Here is a 23349-nt window from a genome sequence, read left to right as displayed (position 1 = left end):
TCTAGAAGAATGGCTGATGAACTCCCCTTGGTTCACCCTCTCCAGAAGGCAAACCTCTCGTCTTCTGCTAAGATGGAGGAGGGGCAATCAATCACTTGGTTCAGGAATACATCAATGCTCTTTGAAAAATTCTCAAAAAAAAAAAAAATGCTCTTTTCCAAATCCAACCACTTACACTGGTCTTCATAAACCTAGTACCTGTAATTCTTAAGCCTTTCCAGAATTCTGTTTTAGTTTTTTCTAAGTCATTACTGCTTGGCAACCACTTTCCAACTTCCAAAACTGTTAACATCTCCTGACTGCCATTTACTCGTTTCCTGTTCTCTCTGCTCTAGCGCAATATGCCTTTTTTGTTTCTTTACTATAATCTCAGCAGGATTTGGAAAGGTAGTTAAGATAATTGCACTTACTCAACCCAACATATTTAACCAGAAGGCTACATTCCTTTTGTGTTTATACTTAACTTTGTTATATCTGCAAATATTAATTATGCATTTACTTTGTATTGTATCAGGCTAAAAATGAACATAAATACCTATTTTTTATGTTAGGTTTCTCAGTTTTTCTTTCCATCTTAATATAAAAGTGTCAACAGTGTCCAAGATTGGGGATGGGGGAAGGAGAAAAGAAAGGGGGGGAAAAAAACAGAGCTTACGAATAATTTTGTTCCATATTTATTTCTTCTTTCAAAAAGATATCTCCATCTTCTACATCCAAGTAGCTAATATCTGGTCCATCTTGATATGGTGTAATGACTCTTCTATCCATTGCTGGAATCTATAGAAAAAAAGATGTCACTTTTTAAATACAAAATTTGTAGAGGAAAGACATCAGCTACCTTTCTGTCTCCCCTTCAATGTACAACCAGTAAAACATCCAGAGCTCAACAAAGCTGCCTCTGCCCAACACACTAGGTCACCAGAGAATTCCACACATTTGTACATCTAAAGGTGGGAGGCTGGAACACATACAGGAGAGAGGCAGAACAGACGAAAGAGTGGAGTCTGTGCCTGAAATCCGGGGCCTCTAACCATGGTAGCTGAGCCCACAGCTTCAGGGAACCCAGTACCAGCATGTGAGGTGGTGCACTTACAACTATGGCATCCTGAATGGAGGGGTGCTCACAACCACAGGTAGCTTGGTAGCAGTGGAAGTGGGCCCTGGAACCCAGCCGCCATCACCCACCATCAACAGTGGCAGAAGCCCACGAACCTTATACAATATCAGATACAGTACAGGCACCTGTGCAACCCTGGCTCCCAACACCCCCATGATCCTCCTCCCACCATGCAAAGACTGTAACTCAAGGAACCCCACCGACTGGGGAAGAGCCCAACATTCCGATGATGACAGTAGCTCTGGCGGAAGAAAGGCAGTAAGGACCTGGGAGGCACAAGAAGCAACAGTGAAGGCACAGAAGCACACCTCTTACAGAGCCGGTGGAGGCTGGAAAGTGCCAACTAGCAAATATAATCAGAGCCAGCTCAGGTAAGAGAAAACAGACCTGTGTTATAGTGCCACCTACTGGAAAGCAAAAGAAAAGACTCTAACTTCTAACCTGTCATTAACTTCAGATGCAGCTGCAGAGGAACAATTTAATTCAAGTACCATATACAACCACAATAACACTCGATCACAAAGAGAAAATAACAGTTCTCCAGAAACCAAACTAAGTCACAGAATATTTCAGTCTAACGGATAGAGAATTCAAATAGCTGTCATGAAGAACTCAATAAGCTGTAAGAAGTCAGAAAGGCGGTTTAATGAGCTCAGGAATAAAATTAATGAACAGAAGAAATACTTTACCAAAGAGACTGAAACTCTAAAAAAGAACCAAACAAACGCTGGAGTTGAAGAACTCAAATGAGATGAAGAATGAATTAGAAAGAAACGGAAATAGAGCAGATCATATGGAAGAGAGAATTAGCAAACTCAAAGGTAGGTATCTTGAAATGATACAAGTAGAAGAGAAACAGAATATAAAAAAGTGAGGAAATTTCACAAGACCTATCCAACTCATTTAGGAAGAAAAATATTAGGGTAATGAGTAACCCAGAAGGAGAAGAGAGTGAGAAGGCAAAAGAGTTTATTTAAAGAAATAATATCTGAGAACATCCCAAAGCTAGAAAAGGAACTGGATACACAAGTCCATGAAATTAAAAGAACACCTAATTACCTCAATGCAAAACAACCTTCTCCAAGATGTGTAATAAATATTAAAATTGTCAAAAGTCAATGACAAAGATTTTTAAAGGCAGCCAAGAAAAAGGATGGTAGCTGGGAATTCCCTGGTGGTTCAGTGGTTAGGACTCAGTGTTTTCACTGCCAGGGCCCAGGTTTGATTCCTGATCGGGGAACAAAGATCCTGCAAGCCACGTGGCATGGCCAAAGAGTTAAAAAAAAGAAAAAAAAAAGAAAAGGCTGGTGGCCTACAAAGGAACCTCCACTAGGCTAGCAGCAGATGTCTCAGCAGAAACCCAACAGGCCAGGAGGGAGTGAAATGACAATCTCAGAATACTAAAAGATAAAAACCATCAGCCTAGAATACTCTATCCAGCAAAGACATCGTTCAAATATGGAGAGATAAAGACTTTCTCAAACAGAAGCTGAGGGAGTTCGTCAACACAAGACCTGCCTAACAAGACATGCTGAAAGCAGCACTTGTAAAAGAAACAAAAAAGACAAAGGGGACACAAAACTTTGAGCAAGATGATAAAACAGAACCAGAAAATTGCAACTCTATGAGAGCATAAAGGTTAAAGGGAGAAAAAAAGAAAGCAGAAAAATAACTATAAGCTATTTCTGTTTGGTAGCAAACTCACATCAAAAGGGATAATGTGAGGGCTTCCCTGGTGGCGCAGTGGTTGAGAATCTGCCTGCCGATGCAGGGGACACAGGTTCGTGCCCCGGTCCGGGAATATCTCACATGCCGCGGAGCGGCTGGGCCCGTGAGCCATGGCCGCTGAGCCTGCACGTCCGGAGCCTGTGCTCCGCAACGGGAGAGGCCACAACAGTGAGAGGCCCGCGTACCGCAAAAAAAAAAAAAAAAACCAAAGGAAAAAAAGATTCATTTTATATATGGAATTTAAGAAAAAAAATGTCACGAAGAACTTAGGGGTAAGACAGGAATAAAAACACAAGACCTACTAGAGAACAGACTTGAGGATATGGGGAGGGGGAAGGGTGAGCTGTGACAAAACGAGAGAGAGGCATGGACATATATACACTACCAAACGTAAGGTAGATAGCTAGTGGGAAGCAGCCGCATAGCACAGGGAGATCAGCTCAGTGCTTTGTGACCACCTGGAGGGGTGGGATAGGGAGGGTGGAAGGGAGGGAGACACAAGAGGGAAGAGATATGGGAACATATGTACATGTATAACTGATTCACTTTGTTATAAAGCAGAAACTAACACACCATTGTAAAGCAACTATATACCCCAATAAAGATGTTAAAAAAAAAAGTGGAAAAAAAAAGGGATAATGTGAGAAAACAAAAAAATAAAAGGGGATGGAAAAATTCATACAGGTAAATGAAGATAACATACTATCAGCAGAAAAAAGACTATTTTATCTGTGAGACTATCTGTTTATCTGTTTTATACAAAGCTCAGGGCAACCACAAAACTTTGTTACAGAGACATGAAACATAATAAAAGAAGAAACTAAGAAAAATACCACAGAACACCTCCAAACCAAAATAACAGACAGAAACACAGGAAAAAGAAACAATAGATGTATCAAGCAACCAAAAAACAAAACACAAAATTTCAGGACTACATCCTCATCTATCACTAATCCCCCTGAATGTAAATGGACTGAATTCATCAATCAAAAGACAGAGTGGCTGGATGCATTAAAACACAAGACTCAACCAAATGCTGCTCCAGAAGACACACCTCAGCTCTGAAGACAAACACAGGCTAAATGTGAAGAGATGGAAGATGATACTCTAAGCAAATGGCTGCCAAAAGAAAGCAAGTGTAGCCATCCTTATACCAGACAAATTAGACTTCAAGCCAAAAAGGTAACAAGAGACAAAAAATGGTCAGCATATAATTATAAAGAGGACAACTCATCAAGAAGACATAAAAGTGACTAATGTATATGTACCTAACATAAGAGCACCAAAATATATACAACAATTACTAACATACCCAAAGCGAGGGAACTGACAGCAACAAAATAATTGTAGGGGACATTTAACAGCCCACTTACATCAACAGATAGATCATCCAGACAGAAAGTCAACAAGGAAACAGTGGCCTTAACTGAAACGTTAGATCAGATATATTTAACAGATTTAAACAGAACAGTGCAGCAAAACACACATTCTTCTCAAATGCTCATGGAACCTTCTCAAGGATAGGCCATAAATCGGGACACAAAAGAAGTCTCAATATAGATTTAAGAAGACTGAAATTCTATCAAACATCTTTTCCGATCACAATGGTATGAAAAACTAGAAATCAAGAACAAGAACACTGGAAAAATGACAGATACGTAAAGATGAACAATATGCTACAGAACAACAATTGGGTCACTGAAGAAATCAAAGGAGAAACAAAAAATTACCTGAAGACAAATGGAAATGAAAATACAATATACCAAAATCTATGGGAAACAGCAAAAGCAGTATTAAGAGTTTGTAGCAATAAAGGCTTACCTCAAGAAACAAGAAAAACTTACACCTAAAGGTACTAGAAAAAGAAGAACAAAGCCCGAAGTCAGCAGAAAGAAGGAAATACAAAGATCAGAGAAGACAGAAGAAAAGACGAATGAAACTAAGAACTGGTTTTTCGAAAAGACAAACGAAACTACGAGTCAGTTCTTTGAAAAGATAAACAAAACTGACAAGCCATTAGCTAGATTCACTAAGAAAAAAAAGAGAGAAGCCCTGATAAAATAAAAAATGAAAGAGAAAAAAAAAAATAGATACTTACAGAAATATAAAGGATTATAAGAGAATACAAAAACTAGACAACCTAGAAAAAATGGACAAATTCTTAGAATCATACAACCTTCCAGAGCTGAATCATGAATAGAAAATCTGAATAGACCAATCACTAGTACAGAGATTGAAACAGTAATCAAAAAGCTCCCAAAAAACACAGGTCCAGGACCAGACTGCTTCACAGGTGAATTCTACCAATATTCAAAGAAGATTTAATAACTATACTAAAACTATTCCAAAAAACTGAAAAGGAGGGAATGCTTCCTAACTCATTTTACAAGGCCAATATCACCCTGATACCAAAACCAGACAAAGACAACACAAAGAAGGAAAATCACAGGCCAGTATCTCTGATGGCTGCCAGTTGCAAAATTCCTCAACAACATATTAGCAAAACAAATTAAAAAATACATCAAAAGGATCATACAACATGATCAAGTAGGATTTATACCAGGGATCTAAGGATGGTTCAACATCCTCAAATTGATCAACATGATACAACACATCCACAAAATGAACAAAAATCATGCGATCATCTCAATAGATGCAGAAAAAACATTTGACAACATTCAACACCCATTTATGATAAAAACTCTCAACAGAATGGTGTAGAAGGGATGATATGTGACAAACCCACAGCTAACATACTCAATGGTTAAGTAGTAAAAGCTATCCCTCTAAGATCAGGAATAAGACAAGGATGCTCAATCTCACCACTCTTATTCAACATAGTATTGGAAGTGTTAGCCAGAGCAATTAGTCAAGAAAAAATAAATAAAAGACATCCAAATTGGAAAAGAAGACGTAAAACTGTCACTACCTGCAGATGGCATGATTTTTATATACATAAAAATCCCCTAAAGATTCTACCAGAAATCTGACACAAATAAATGGAAAGATATGCCAGGCTCAAGGATTAGAAGATTTAACATTATCAAAATGTCCATATTACCTAAAGCAATCTAATTCAATACAATCCCTATCAAAATCCCAAAAACATTTTTCACAGAAATAGAACAAAAAATTCTAAAATTTATATGGAACCACAAACGACCCTGAATAGTCAAAGCGATGCTGAGAAAAAAGAACAAAGCTGGAGGTATCATATTTCCTGATTTCAAACTATATTACAAAGCCACAGTAGTCAAAACAGCATGGTATTGGCAGAAAAACAGATGCAAAGATCTCTAAACAGAATTGAAAGCCCAGGAATAAACACTTGCATACATGGACAATTAATTTACAACAAAGGAGCAAAGAATACACAATGGAGAAGGGACAGTCTCTTCAATAAATAGTGCTGGGAAAACTGGACAGCCATATGCCAAAAAGCAAATTAGACCATTATTTCACAATATACACAAAAATTAAGTCAAAGTAGATTAAAGGCTTGAGTGTAAGACCTGAAACCATAAAACTCCTGAAAGAAAACACAGGTGGTATGCTCTTTGATATCAGTCATAGCAGTATCTTTTAAAATATGCCTCCTCAGCAATGAAAACAAAAGCAAAAATAAATGGGATTACACCAAACTAAAAAGCTTCTGCACAGCAAAGGAAACCATCAATGAAACAAAAAGACAACCTACCAAATGGGAGGAGATATTTGTAAATCATATGCCCTAAAATAACTCATACAACTCAACAGCAACAACAAAATTACCTGATTAAAAAACGGAGGAGTTGAATACATATTTTTCAAAGAAGACATATAGATGGCAAACAGACAGATGAAAAGATGTTCAGCATCACTAATTATTAGGGAAATGCAAATCAAAACCACACTGAGATAGTTATCACTGTACACCTGTCAGAATGGCTAGGGTCAAAATGACAAGAAATACCATGTGTTGGCGAGGATGTGGAGAAAAGAGAACCCTCATACACTGTTGGTGAGATTGTGAATTGGTGCAGTCACTACAGAAGACAGTATGGAGATTCCTAAAAAAATTAAGAATAGACTACCATAAGATACCCAGCTATCCCATTTCTGGGTATTCATCCAAAGAATACAAAAACACTTATTTGAAAAGATATATGCTCCCCTATGTTCACTGCAGCATTATTTGCAATAGCCAATATATGGAAACAACCTAAGTGCCCATCAAGGGATGAATGGATAAAGAAAATGTAGTATATGTGTATGTATATAAATGCACGCGCACACACACACACACACACACACACACACACACACACACACACACACACAATGGAATACTACTCAGCCATGAAAAAAAGATGAAATCTTTTTTGCCATTTCCAACAACATAGATGGACCATGAGGATGTTATGCTAAGTGAAGTAAGTCAGATGGAGAAAGACAAATACTGTATGATTTCACTCACAGATGGAACATAAAACACTAATAAACAAACAAAAACAAAATAAATGAACTAAACAAACAAAAAACCCAAACACGTGGATACAGAGAATAGAGTAGTAGTTACCAGAGGGAGAAGAGGAGTGGGGGAGTGAAATAGATAAAGGGGATCAACTATATGCTGACAGATGGAAGTTAAATTTTTGGTGGGGAGCAAGGTGTAGGGTATAGAAAGAAGTAGAAATATAACAATGTACACATGAAACTTACATAGTGTTATAAATCAATGTTACCTCAATAAAAATAATAAAATCATTAAAATCCATATTTTTACACTGTCCTGATCTTTAGTAAATAAATAACGAAAGACCACAAAGCATTCAATAACTTTCATTTATAAAGCAATATAAATAGATATTAATTTTATCATTAAATATCTTCAATTTTTATTATCGTTTACCTGTAGAGCTTGTAAAGAAATCTTATGTCCTCATTTTTAAAAGATCCTAATGAATCAGAATTCATTAGGAAATTGTTCCGTTGAGAAGTCTGACCAAATATACTGCTTTAGTTGATATTATAATTGACAAAAACATAAACCTTACCATTTTTCGGTAAAACACAGAAAGATCCTTCAAAACACCGTCACTTAAAACATCAAGAGACCTAAATAATAAGATATAAAATTCTATCTTAACACTCAAGTTTAATACCTATTAAGACTTTCAAATATGCAGAGACATTTTATATTGTTGAGTAAGGAATATTTTTTTAAAGAATTACTATGCCAGCTGCAACAAATTCTTTTTGGAAGTATGTATAGTTATATATTTCATATAAACAGCAAACATATTAGACAAACTTACTGAATAAAACTCAAGCAACTCTTACAAATAAGTGATAGAAAAATATTTTCTATCATAATAGCAAGTATTCAACTTTCATTTTCCACAAATATAATCTTTACTACAGAAGGAGTACTATATTGACAGAACAATGGCCTATCAGGTACCTGAATTCTATCTAGAATTATCACTGCTCCCAATTACCTGCATGACCTTGAGCAACTCACTTTCCCTCCCTAGTCCTTAATATCTTCATATGTAAAATGACATTTGGGGACTTCCCTGGTGGCGCAGTGGTAAAGAATCCGCCTGCCAATGCAGGGGACACAGGTTCGATCCCTGATCTGGGAAGACCCCACATGCCATGGAGCAACTAAGCCTGTGCGCCACAACTACTGAGCCTGCGGTCTAGAGCCCGCGAGCCACAACTACTGAAGCCCGCACAGTCTAGGGCCCACGTGCTGCAACTTCTGAGCCCACAAGCCACAACTACTGAAGCCCACAAGCCTAGAGCCCATGCTCTGCAATGAGAAGCCCGCACACTGCAACGAGGAGTAGCCCCTGCTCACCGCAACTAGAGAAAGCCTGCACACAGCAACAAAGACCCAACGCAGCCCAAAATAAAAATAAATTTAAAAATTAAAAAAATAAAACATTTGGACTAGTTCAATTGCAGTCAAAGGAGATTTTAAGGAACTCTCAGGTTCCAAAGAGGTACTTTGAGGCATCAGTAAAATTTAAATCAAAGTTTACATTCTAAAATGTACTTCAAACTATTTTTAAAACTAATACAAAGCAACCATATTCAAATCTGTACCATACTAGTTTTTTAACATTTTGAAGACAATTAACTTGTAATGCTCCGTCAATTTTGACGCAGCTGTTTTCTTAACATCTCTGTGCGTATTTATTTACACTTCTGGCAAACACATATTTGACTAGGAATGGTTACATTTACACAAATCTTTGCTTTAATGCAAGCTATAATGCCTACTCATGTAAAATTATTCACCGCAGCACATGTGCCTCCCTTAATAGTTCAGCTGACAAACTTGTCACAGCATAATAATGGAACGATAGTAATGTGACACATCATCCTCCAATATCGTATTTTAGATTGATTTGGCTTGTTTCACACTGTGGTTGATTCTTTTCTGACAAATTAAATGAGTTAATTTGGCAATGCAAGGGGAAAAAATTGCTATGATTAGAATGACTAATGTAATGTCAGCAAAAAAAAAAATGTATTCTGAAACCTCTGCCAGGTTCTGACAATGAAATACCAGAGGCATTTTAAAATGACACTGTCTAATATCCCATAATATTAATTTGCATTTGGAAAGCATTTTCCACAAAATAACAAAGCATTAAATAGCCAAAAGAATTTTCTCTAAATTGAACCCTAAATGGCAATTAAGGAATCTGTTAGTGATTCACCTTTTAAAAATGGTAGAAAACTTTTATTTCAAACATGTTTTTGAATTAGTTTCATTAAGCATCATCCTGACTTTGAAAGGTGAGTTATCAAAAAACTGTTACCATTTATAATTAATTATATGGATCAAGGTTTTCTTGATTATTTGCCAAAAAGTTTCACGGGTTTTCTCATCCTCATGTGAGGATATAAACAGAATCTACTTCGTAAGGTTTTCATGAAAATTAAGTGAATCTATACAACACTTTTAGAATGCCACCTGGCACATACCATTATCATTATTACTATGTAACTTATTATAGTACTATTATTAGTTATTACTATTAATAGCTATTATTATGGCAGTGTTAGCTATTATTACAATTAAAACAAAATACAGCATTACACTAGACACCGACTTTAAAAATGCAACTGACACCAAGAAATCTAATCTGAAATTCCCGTGCTGACCAAAAAGACTTACTTTTCTCATCACTGACTTTACAGTGAGTAAATATAGTAAAATTGTGACCTTATGCTAAAAAATAAATCTGTAACATTTATTTCATTAAAAAAATTCCACTGCGGTTGAGAGTCCGCCTGCCAATGCAGGGGACACAGGTTCGTGCCCCGGTCCGGGAAGATCCCACATGCCGCAAAGCGGCTAGGCCCGTAAGCCATGGCCGCTAAGCCTGCGCGTCCGGAGCCGGTGCTCCACAACGGGAGAGGCCACAACAGTGAGAGGCCCACGTACCGCAAAAAAAAAAAAAAAAATTCCACTGCTAAAATAGTTGAAAACAATGGGATTAAATTTCCCAAGATTCCTCTAATTCTAAAATGTCTGTGACTCCTAAATCATTAGCATTTATCAAATTCTTTCCATCCAGGTAAACATCAATATAGCATGAAATATTAGCTTATAAAACAGAATACATATACTTAGCTGATTTTTTTCATGTAAAGTGTGTCATTTTTCATAAGAAAAATTTCATTACCATGAAAGCTTCAACACACAAATCAGTTTGCCATAAACTAGACCAACTAAATTTTTTCAGGCCATCTGCTGCAGCCTAAGTTTGACCAAAGAATCAATATGTAGTATAGGAAATATCTTAAAAGGGAATAAATACAAAGAGAAAACAGAAATCAACCAGTAACAAACTGTATGCATGCATATATGTGAAGTAATTAAGTGCTGGCTTAATTACTATTACAGATAGTTTCTAAAAGCCAAGGTAAAAACTACATAGTTACAAATTAGCCTAAACAAGCAAAGAGATATGAAAACATATACAAATATACTTGTGATAATATTGTCCCACAACCTTCCAACCAGCATGTAAGCACCACTGAGGGCAAGGATATTGTCTTTATTTGTTCCCGGTAGTATCTTAGCAATGGCTGGTATATATTAAGCATCCAAATACTGATGGAATGATTAAATCCCCTTACATTTTCACTTTTTCTACAAAGCTGGGATTTATCGTTATTCACTTTTAAATTACTATTTGTTATTATATATAAATAAGTGCTTTTGCAACAGTCTGTATATATCTAACCTACCTTGCTTCAAGTAAAGCTGCCATATTCAGTCCTATAAATTGTAAACAAGATAGTTTCAACTGTTCAGCATTATACATTGCTGCGAATTCCAGTAGCATAGCAGCATTCTTAAGGGTAACTACAAAGGAAAAAATATGCGAAATGAGATGAAAGGCATGTTACTACAGCAAATGAAATATACTTATTTCTCAAGTTGTCAGGTTTGAACATTTAGAAGAAGGAAAATTGAAAGTAGTGTCTTGCCAAAAATAAGTTATACTAGGGCAAATATACAACTCATTTTCCATCCCAATATGCCAAAGTAATTTTAAATGACTTGTTCAGAGGAAGTATAAGCACACGTAAAATTTTAAGCAAAAGAAAATACAGAAGGTGCATTACAGTGTCATCTAAAAGCAAACATATAAGAATTGACAACCTTCTACCTAACCTTTTCAGAATATTTTTAACTTTCACGGATAAACAACACTCTTTTTCATTTATATAGCACAGAATAGTCATTCTCCTATAAAACTAACAAAGTATACTTAGGAGTAGGAGAAACTGCTGAAATCATTCTACAAAATATGTTGAGTCATCTATCAGACTTTACATGGGTATATTTACATATATAAACACATACAAATACTATATATTTAGAAAATAAGTACATTTAAATCTTACCATATTATAGTTCATGCCAGTGCAGAATCTGGCATACTGTACAAAACATGCTAGATTTTGTTACAATCCTTGTTAACTTTATATATGAAGTGTGTTTTGCTAGAGACTGTCCCAGAATATTCTATTTACCTAGCATGTAACTTTGGCTTCCCAAACCCCTCCATTTTTTTTCTTACTTACTCTGAGTCCCAGCCAACAGAGGAACACAACTATTTTCTACACCTGGCTTCCTCCACTTCTTTGTTCTTTCTCCCTTATAACTCAGTCAAAAGTTATATGCAGACAATAATGATCGCTGCCTCACTCTTGACTAACCTAAAGTTTCAGCTAATGATGAACCCAAATTCTCCCATTTCACAGAAATAAAACTGCATCATACAAAAACTTTAGAGTTGTTCAAGGAGAAGATACTCCACAGAGCTCAACAAAAGTGAGTAAATAAGACTCTAGAGCTAAGACAAACTATTAGAAGTACAAATTAGAAAAATTTGACAGGAAATCCCTTCACACTTCCTGAAGAGGCAAAGAAAAAGAACAAAGATAAGAATAGAAAGCCAAGAAACTTTTATATCAGGGTGAGGAAATTTAACCTTTATCCCAGAGTAAGCGATTAAAAATATATGAACAAGGGAAGACATTAACTCCTTCCTACAGAAAGATTAAAGAAGTTAGAAAAGAGAAACAGGACTTAAAAGACTACTATGACACTACACAGGAGGGAGGGATAACAGTGATCTCAACTAGTATAGTGACAGTGAGAATAAAAAGGTAGTGGAGGGCTTCCCTGGTGGCGCAGTGGTTGAGAGTCCGCCTGCCGATGCAGGGGACATGGGTTCGTGCCCGGGTCCGGGAAGATCCCACATGCCACAGAGCAGCTGGGCCCGTGAGCCATGGCCGCTGAGCATGCATGTCTGGAGCCTGTGCTCCACAACGGGAGAGGCCACAACAGCGAGAAGCCCATGTACCGCAAAAAAAAAAAAAAAAAGGTAGGGGAAATGTGATCAACACAGTTAACATTAATCAATTTTGACAGCTACAATTTGGGTATAAAAACAAAATAACAAAAAATAACTTTGGGTTCCAAAGTTGAGTGTTAGGATGACAGCCATGCAATTAACAGAAATGAACAGAGAGAGAAAAATAAAGAGTTTGAGAGAAAAGAGAAGTTTTTGATAAATATATTAATGGGATGGTTACATAAAAATTCCAGCAAATAGCAGGGTAGCTAAGTGTAGACTTACAGACCAGGGCAAGGGTAAAAAATTTCTGCTTTCAAACTCTCATCTTTCAGATTCCAAAATAAGTTTCATGCCATCCTTATTATTCAAGCTTTTATGGCATTTCCAAAAAATTAACGTATTTCAATTCTAAGATGTTCATGTTTTCACATATTAACATCTCTAAAATAAGGATGTGCTTACAAATGATGACACGAAATAGTTTAAATGTCTTGAATTTTTAATGATACAAAAACATGCATTTTATCATAAACTACATCAGAAAGTCAATAAAATACAGTAAATCCTGGATCAACCTGAAAACACACTAAGATTCCAATTCAAAAACTCACGTTTTTCACTTAATGCCACTTCACAAATCTCTTTCAATCGAGATATGAGAAGCTGATCAGCCACCACAAGAACACTACAAACAAAATCCAAATTTTGAGATTCTAAAAAAAAAAAGAAAAGAAAAAGAAGCGTCACTCTTTATTATTACTTTGTAAACATTATACCTAAGGGGAAAAAGTTCAAGTAATTAAGACACTACAAACGAGATAATTATGATGATTATTTTCTAAATGCTGAAATGGCAAGTATGATAAACAGTAATAACATCAAAATAGTTCTGTCTTTTCAGTAGAAAGCTGTAAAATAAAACACACCCAAAATGCCCTGGTTCACACTAGGACCATAAAATGGGCAACTTGAGTAGATCTTTTTTAGTCTAAAGAACCACTAGAATGCCTGACTTGTTTAAAATCTCCCATTGCTGTTGGACAAACATTTCTCAAATTAATAGAGGGGAAAGTCAAATCTCATCCTTAAAGGTAATATACAGGTATATGTTAAATAGATACACATATGTTAAAACATATATATACATACGGGGGGGTAGAGGGGGCAGGGAAGGACGAAGGGAGAGGTGAATAATGCTCTTAGGCTTCCTTATTTAAAACAAAATTGGTCACCTAAGAGTACTTTTAAAAAAAAATTATAGAAGTTCCTTAATTTAACATAAACTTGATCCAGTGCACTATTAATGACCTTAAGCAATGCTAGAATCACTGCCAGAATAGTAATATAAATAGGGAAAAACAAAAACAATACCACCACCATAGGAAGAAAAAAAATGCTTAAAAAGAAAAACTGAGGGACTTTCCTGGTGGTCCAGTGGGTAAGACTCTGTGCTCCCAGTGCAGGGGGCCCAGGTTCAATCCCCAGTGGGGGAACTAGATCCCACATGCATGCCACAACTGAGAGTTCACACGCCACAACTAAAAGTCCACACACCGCAACTGAGAAGTCTGTATGCCACAACTAAGAAGTCCACATGCCAACAACTAAAAGATCCTGCGTGCTGCAGCTAAGGCCCAGCATAAATAAATAAAAAGCAAAAAGCCCTCAAAATGAAGATGAAATATATGCATTAAAAAAAAAAAAGAAAAAAATGAAAGTAGAAAAAACATTTTAAAAGATGAGGGAGAGGTGAAGTCACTGCAAATGGCAGACTAAGAACTACTTCAAAAATTCTTCTCCACAAAAGCAATGAGAATATTACAAAAAATTATCAAAATTCAACTTTTTCAGAATTCTAGAAATTAGCCAAAGGCTTGCAATAATCTAGGGAGCACTGACTCAAAACACTTGGCGGAATCTTAAGAATAGTAAGCTTTGGGACACTAGCTGCTCCTGCTTAGATCCTCCTCTCCTCTCCTCATCTCTCCTCCTCAGTAGTCTTGAAAACCATCAATCCTTCAATCACAGGCAGGTACGAGAAGCTACATCCACTGGAGGAGACAGAACAGTTGTGGAGCAACATTATCAAGAAACTGTCATTATTTGACCTGTCTGGCAGTTTCCTGGAAACCCAGCTAGCAGGGGTTTATTTGACCTTAAAGCTTGTCCAGTGTGAACAGCCTCAGAAGAGGGCATTTATTCAAAACAAGTAGCAATTACTTAACATTGAAGCTGCCCAAGACAATAAATAAGGGATAGAGCAAACAAGAAGCAGGTTAAAAAAACTTAAAAAGAATAGCTAGGGAAAGAGATATTGTTGTGACTGAATGATTATGTCCCCTGAAAATTCGCATGTTGAAGGTATAATTTCCAGTGTGGTTGTATCTGGAGACAGGGCCTCTAAGGAACTAATTAAGGTTAAATGCAGTCATAAGGTAGGGCCCTGATCTGACAGGATTAGTGTCTTTCTAAGAAGAGACATCACAGACCCATCATCTCCCCCCACTAATCCCCTTCGTGTGTGTGTGTGTGTGTGTGTGTGTGTGTGTGTGTGTGTGTGTGTGTGTGTGTATACTCTCTCACTCTCTTTCTCCACTCACACTCACACACAAGCACTGAGGAAAGGTCAAGTAAGGACATAACAAGAAGGCAGCCATGTACAAGCCAGGAAGAGAATCCTCACCAGAAACCAACCCTGCTGGACCTTGACCTGAGACGTTAGCCTCCAGAACTGTGAACAATAAATTTCAGTCTCTGTTATTCTGTTATGGCAGTGTGAGCTGTGTCCATAAGGGGTTTTGAAAAGTTTTAACATATTCCTATGAATCTAGAAGGTCATACATATGTCGAGGGCTGTGCACATGCCCAGAAAAAATTTAAGGCCCAAAACTCTTACTTCTGGCTGACCTTGAGACTGCAAAAGCAGGAAATGAATCTAAGGCACAGTTCTAAACTGCCCAGCTAAGAATTGAAGCCAGGCCGCCATACACACAAAGAGCCCCTAGGCACAGGCTGGGAGATTTACTGGCTTAGGCATTTAAGGAAAATTGTCTGATTAGTAGCTGACCACTAAGCTGACCAAGCAGAGACCTCAATGGTCATATATGACAAAGAATACCAATTTTACAGAATTAGTTCCAATAAGTCACTAAACAAACAGCAAACACAACAATCCCTGGGGAAGGAGGGAAATCTGAGTTCAAGAGTTGCTACATGATATTATTTAGATATGTCCAGTTCTCAACAGAAAATTATAAAAAATGAAAAGAGGGATGTAAATATATGGTCTATATACAGAAAAAAAGCGGCCAAGAGAATCTGTCCCTGAGAATGCTAAGATGCTGAGCCATTACATATTACAGACTTTAAATCAATTATTTTGATTATGCTCAAAGAACTAAGAAAATCATGCCTAAAAATCTAAAAAAGTATAAGAATAATATCTCATGAAATTAAGACTATCAACGAGGACAGAAACTGTACATCAATTGAGATTATCCAATCAGAGGAACAGAAAGAAAAACAAGAATGAATAAAAAATACACTGAGTATAAGAGACCTATGGAACACTATCCAGCCTAGATAGATACTTATGGGAGTCCCAGAAGGAAAAAAGAACAGACATAAAGAATATCTGAAGAAATAATGCACAGGAGAAGAAAACTAAAAGTGAAGAGGATTTGTATGGAATCAAAGTTCAGCTGTGAATAACAACCAAGATAGGGAGCAACCCCAGTATCCATCAATACACAAATGGATAAAGATGTGTGGTGTGTGTGTGTGTGTGTGTGTATCTCACATACAGTGGAATATTACTCAGCCACAAAAAATGAATGAAATTCTGCCATTTGCATCAATGGACCTAGAGAGTATTGTGCTTAATAAAATAAGTCAGAGAGAGATAAATACTTCATGTTATTAATTATATGTGGAATCCTGGAATCTAAAAAAAATAACACAGATGTATATAACAAAACAAAAACAGATGCACAGATACAGAGAGCAAAAGCAGTTGTTACCAGTGGAGAGAGGGGAGGGGGAAGGGGCAAGATAGGTTTATGGGATTAAGAGTTAGAAACTACTATTTATAAAATAAATAAGCAACAAGGATATATGTAGTGTACAGCACACAGAAATACAGACATTATTTTGTAACAACTTTAAGTGGAGTATAATCAATAAAAATATTCAGTCACTATGCTATACATCTGAAACTAATATTGTAAATCAACCAAACATCAATTCAAAAAAAAAGAAAAAGAAAAAAAGTTGTGGTTAGTTTAAAACAGACTGTTGTAATTATAAAATATTATTACACGTAAGCCTCATGGTAATCACAAAGCAAAAACCTACAGTAGAAACACAAAAATGAGAAAGGAACCAAAGCATACTGCTACCAAAAAATCATTAAATTACAAAGGAAGACAGCACACACAGGAGGAAAAAGGGAACAAAGAAACTGCAAAACAGTCAGAAGACAACTGACAAAATTCCAGAAGTACATCCTTACCTACCAATAATTACTTTAAATGTAAATAGATTAAATTCTCCAATCAAAAGCAAAGTAGTTGAATAGATTAAAAAACAAGGTACAACTATATGCTGCCTACGAGAAAATTATTTTACCTTTAAGGACACACATAGGCTGAAAGTGACAGGATGAAAACATATACTCAATGCAAATGGTAACGGGGGGGGGGCATACTTGTATCACACAAAATAGGCTTTAAGTCAAAAACAGTCACATGAGACAAAGAGGTCAGTATATAATGACAAAGGGGTCAATACATCAATAAGATATAACCATTGTTACAGGCATACAGTTGAAGCACCTAAATATATAAAGCAAACAGTAAAAGAGCTGAAGGCAGAAATAGACATCAGTAAAACAATAGAGGACTTCAATACTCCATATTCAATAGGAATAGATAATCCACACAGAAAATCAATAAGGAAACAGCAGACCTGTCCAACAATATACGCCAAATGGCCCTAACAGGCATATAGAGAACATTCCATCCAACAACAGCAAAATACACATTCTTCTCAAGTGTACGTAAAACATTCTACAAAACAGACGATATGTGAGGCCACAAAACAAGTCTTTAACAATTTAAGAAGACTGAAATCACACCAAGTATCTTCTCTACCAACCACAATGGTATAAAATCAGAAAAACAGGAGGAAAACTGGAAAATTCACAAATATGTAGAAATTAAACAATACAGTCCTGAACAACCAATATGTCAAAGAAGAAATCAAAGAGAAAGCAAAAAAATATCTTGAGACAAAGGAAAATGGGAAACACAACGTATCAAAACTTATAGGATTAAACAAAAGAAGTTCTAAGAAACACGTTTATACTGATAAATGCCTTAAAAAGAAAGATCGCAAAAGAACAACCTTAAGGTTTTTACACAACAAAGAACTATAAAAAGAAAAACAGAGCCCAAAGTTAGGAGAAGAAAGGAAATAATATAGAGCAGGAATCAATGAACCAGACACTAGTAAAACAATAGAAAGGACCAATTAAACTAAGAGTTGGTTACTTGAAAAGATAAACAAAATTAACACACCCTTAAGTAGACTAAGGAAAAAGAAGACTCAAATAAATAATTGTAAATGAAAGAGGAAACATTACCAGTGATATCGCAGAAATACAAACGATCATAAGAGACTACTATGAACTATATGCTAATGAACTGGATAATCTAGAAGAAATGGGTCAGTTCCTAGAAACATACCAAAACTGAATCATGAAGAGATAGAAAATGTGAATAGACCAGTAACACAGTAAGCAGATTGAATCAATAATTAGAAGTCTCCAAAATAAGTAAAGCCCAAAACTAGAAAGCTTCACAGGTGAATTCTACCAAATATTTAAAGAAACATTAACCTCAATCCTTCTTAAACTCATCCCAAAAATTGAATAGGAGGGAAAACTTCCAAACACATTTTATGAGGCCAGCATTATCCTGATACCAAAGGCAGACAAGTTCGCTACAATAAAAGAAAATTACAGAATATCCCTGATTAACATACATATAAATATCCTCAATAAAATACCAGTAAACCAAATTAAATAACATATTAAAAGGATCATACACAATGATCGAGTGGGATTTACAACTGTGATGCAAGGATAGTTCAACATGTACAAATCAATAAACACGATACACCACGTTAACAGAACATAGGCTAAAAATCATATGATCATCTCAATAGCTGCAAAAAATGAATATGACAAAATTCAACATACATTCATAATAAAAACTCTTAAGAAATTAGGTATATAAGGAATGTACCTCAACACAATAAAGGCCATATATGACAAGCCGAAAGCTAACATCATATTCAACAGTAAAAACCTGAAAGCTTTCACCTAAGATCAGGAAGAAGACAAGGATGCACACCCTCGCCATGTTTATTCAACACAGTACTGGAAGTCCTAGCCACAGCAATGAGACAAGAAATAGAAGGAACCCAAATTGAATAAGAAGAAGTAAACTGTCATTGTTTGCAGATGACATGACAGTATACATAGAAAACCCTGAAGACGCCACCAAAATACTCTTTAAAATAAAGAAAGAATAAAGTTGCAGGGTACAAAATCAATACACAAAAACCTGTTGCATTTCTATATGCTAACAATGAGCTAACAGAAAGAGAAATTAAGGAAACAATCCCGTGCACAATCCCATCACAAAGAATAAAAGACTCAGGAATAAACTGAACCAAGGAGGTGAAAGATCTACACACCAAAAGCTATGAAACACTGAGACAAGAAATTAAAGAAGGTACAAATAAATGAAAAGATATCCCATGTTCATGGACTGGAAGAATTGATATTGTTAAAATGCCCATTCTACCCAAAGCAATCTACATATTCAATGAAATCCTGTAAAAATTCCAATGGCATCTTTCACAGAAGTAGCAAAAGTAATCCTAAAATTCATACGGAACCATAAAAGACCGTAAATAGCCAAAGCACTACTGAAAAAGTACAACAAAGCTGGGGGCATCACATTTCCTGATTTCCAAATCCTATTACAAAGCTACAGTAATCAACAGTGTAACGTACTGCCATAAAAATAGACATGTAGACCAATGAGACAGAATACAGAGCCCAGAAATAAACCCTCATATATATAGCCAATTAATCTTTGACAAGGGTGTCAAGAATACAAAATGGGGAAAGGACAGTCACTTCAATAAAGGGTATTAGAAAAACTTAATATCCACATGCAAAACAATGAAACTGGACCCACATCTTACACCATAACACAAAAATCAACTCAAAGTGGATTAAAGATTTGAATCTAAGACCTGAAACTATAAAACTCCTAGAAGAAAAAAGGGGAAAAGCTCCCAAACATTGGTCTTAGCAATGATTTTTTAGATGTGACACCAAACCACATGAAACAAAAGCAAAAATAAACAAGTGGTATTACATGAAACCAAAAGCACAGCAAAGCAGTCAACAAAATAAAAAGGCAAATTTGGAATGGGAGAAAATATTTGCAAACCATAACTGATAAGAGATTAACATCCAGAATATATAAGGAACTCCTAAAAATACAATAGCAAAAAAAAAAAAAAATTACAGACTTAGAAAACAAACTTATGGTTACCAAAGGGGAAAGGTGTGTGGAGGGATAAACTGGGAGTTTAGGATTAACATATACACACTACTATATTTAAAATAGATAACAAACAAGGACCTACATATAGCACAGGGAACTCTGCTCAATATTCTGTAATAACCTAAATGGGAAAAGAATTTGAAAAAGAATAGATACATGTATATGTATAACTGATTCACTTTGCTGTACACCTGAAACAAAAATATTTAAAAAAGAAACATAAAAAAAATTTTTTTAATGGGCAAAAGACCTTAATAGACATTTGCCCAAATAAGACATACAAATGGCCAACAGGTAAATGAGAAGGTGCTCAATGTCACTATTTATCAGGGAAATGAAAATCAAAACCACAGTGAGATGTCACCTTATACCTGTTCGGAAGGCTATTATCAAAAAAAACCAAGATAACAGGTGTTGATGAAGATGGGGAGAAAAGGGAACCCTTGTGCAGTGTTGGTGGGAGTGTAAATTGGTGTAGCCACTATGGAGAACAGTATGGAGGCTCCTCAAAAAATTAAAAATAGGACTACCATATGATACAGCAATCCCACTTCTGAGTATTTAGCCAAAGGAACTGAAATCAGGATTTTGAAGATATACATGCATTTCCAAGTTCACTGCAGCATCATTCACAATAGTTAAAATACAGAAACAGCCTAAATGTCCATCGACAAATGGATAAAGAAAATGTGGTATCGACATACACAGAACACAAAAGCATACCACTCTATGACTAAAGACACCTGGTAAATAAAACATGGGTGTGTTGCCTGACAAAGTATACAAATGAACTGTCTTTATAAATTTCGGTTCAATTATTAGTCTATTTATTTTACTTCAGGTATGTTCACACAGGGGAAAAACAGGCAAGAAAGAACTTTTGTAGACTGTCAAAACTATACTCCCTGCTGTCAAGTCCTCATCTTAATCATATAAGTAGCTGGGTATGGAAATGTTAAATCTAATCTCAACCAATATTAATAAGTCTTATATATTCACATAGGTAATGAAAATTTTCTTTTCCATTCCTTTACTATTAGTAATCATCCCTATTTGCTTATTTTAAATTTAAGCCTCTGTTGATGGCTTATTTCAATTAGAGTAGAAATTAAGATTCATGTGACTTTATAATTTTTAACTATATCTTAAATATCTGAAATGTCTTAACTCTTATTAATACCTTTTATCACCACAGCTTCATCAGTATAGAGGTAGTCCAAAATAACTTTCAGTATGTCAGAATGTATTGGCATTTCCAGAGCTGCACAACTGGAAGCCTAAACAAAATAAAATAAAATAATTAAACTACAAAATACTACTACAATCTAAGGTTACTGGTATGAAAAACTTTTAACAGGAATCACATCAAATGCAAAACAACATAACATCTATAAAACGCAAACCTAGAATGAGATACGTTTAATTTTTAAATGCCTTGTAACATGAAAAAGAATCAAGAAAAATTGAGAAAAAAAGAAACAAACTGGTATTCCAAATACAAGTCCAAATAATAGTGGAGAATTTATTTAAGTAACTTTTTTGCAACAATTTTCATTTTGGAATGTTGCTATTTTCCAGCAGACTTATGCATAAATAAAGTCGAATACAAAGCAAAAACTGAGTTAAAATATTTTTTAATTTCTTTAGCATATAATTTCCCAAAAGTATAACTACCAGTCTATGTGTTCTATTTAAATCTTACCTCAATCCATGAGCTACTCAGCATACTATGAAAATATTCTGAAAGAAAAAAAATTGAGTAAGAATAGTGAAACAATACCAAAACAAATAAATTAGCAACTAACAAAAGTGTACCTACCAAGTCTAGCACAAAGAACGCATTTATGACAAGGAAATTCCTTTCCATCCACTGATTTCATGGTCACATCACATAAATAAGAACTGGAAAAAAAAAAAGTTTAATTGAAGAGCAATTTCTTTAATATTCAGCAAATAAGAAATAAGAAAATCCATTATAGGATTTAACATTTGATTTTCTCCTAATTAAAGGTGGCAGAGAATATACAACTTGAGGGTATACATATAAAGTACTTCATTTCCTTCCACTTTAGGGAAGATAATAAGGCCTTACAATAAAGATAATATTTGTAAAGGGAACTGAATACAGGTAAATATTCAAAGAAGTCTTGCTTTTTATTTTCCTTTTTCAATACAGGCCCGGTGTAATAAGTAACATCATAGTCAAAGGTCTTTAATTCACTTATTTGTACAACCTATTCTGTGCTAAGCACAGTCTAGATACCGCCACAGTTTTTTTTCTCCAAGACTTTTCACCTACCAAGTACACATACCTAAAAACAAAAACTTTTAATAATAAACATATTTAGAATAGCATATCTATTACGGAAAAAGATTATAGTAAAGGAAATAATCTTCATAATGCTGACGAGTCATAATTATATTGGTTTTTGGGTTAACATCATTACCTACTTATAAAACAATACAAAATTCAGGCCAAAAAATTTTTTAAATTCCTTTCTTTATTAGAAAGTAATCAGAAAAAAATGAACTGTATCAACGTCTTATTGAGCAGTTAATACTTTCATCCATTTGCCTCAACAGCTCTCCAACATTTCCAGAAATAAAGAAGACTAATAAAGGTAAGAGGTATTCACATACACATTTTGCTTCACATATGAGTAAAAAGAGCTCTATTTCCACACTTAGGTCTCAAAATCTAGGGATGAAACGTTTATCTTCATTTCCTAACTTACCATTTTCTCTGACTTAGCTTTGGTTTATTACCAATTTTCTTGGCAATGACATTAATTTCTTCATTCTCAAATCGGACTCCATCTAACCTATCAAGGATAAAAATTAACAACTGGTGAATATATTCCCCTACCAAAACGAACAACAAAAATCCAACCAGTTGGCCCACATCTGAACATAATTATATAATCTGTATCACCTGGAAGAGTATCTCAACTAACCCCCATTCTGTGATAAAGAAATATCATACTTA

General features: G+C 35.4%; 1 protein-coding gene across 7 annotated transcripts in view; it reads right to left on the bottom strand.

Moving 5' to 3' along the window:
- IBTK (inhibitor of Bruton tyrosine kinase) overlaps window positions 1-23349 on the bottom strand; it is a 92278-nt gene that overhangs the window by 35231 nt on the left and 33698 nt on the right. For all 7 annotated transcript variants that reach the window (XM_032651044.1, XM_032651046.1, XM_032651048.1 and 4 more), the window contains 8 exons: window positions 23099-23185; window positions 22183-22265; window positions 22066-22103; window positions 21544-21640; window positions 13332-13433; window positions 11099-11216; window positions 7882-7942; window positions 656-777 (listed from right to left, as the gene is read on the bottom strand). In XM_032651044.1, coding sequence (XP_032506935.1) covers window positions 656-777; window positions 7882-7942; window positions 11099-11216; window positions 13332-13433; window positions 21544-21640; window positions 22066-22103; window positions 22183-22265; window positions 23099-23185 — 708 coding nt within the window. The remainder of the gene's footprint in view (window positions 1-655; window positions 778-7881; window positions 7943-11098; window positions 11217-13331; window positions 13434-21543; window positions 21641-22065; window positions 22104-22182; window positions 22266-23098; window positions 23186-23349) is intronic.

Source organism: Phocoena sinus, chromosome 12, assembly GCF_008692025.1.
Source record: "Phocoena sinus isolate mPhoSin1 chromosome 12, mPhoSin1.pri, whole genome shotgun sequence".
NCBI classification, from domain to species: domain Eukaryota; kingdom Metazoa; phylum Chordata; class Mammalia; order Artiodactyla; family Phocoenidae; genus Phocoena; species Phocoena sinus.
The sequence above is the reverse complement of the archived record's forward strand: the minus strand, read 5'-3'. Positions and strand labels throughout refer to the sequence as shown.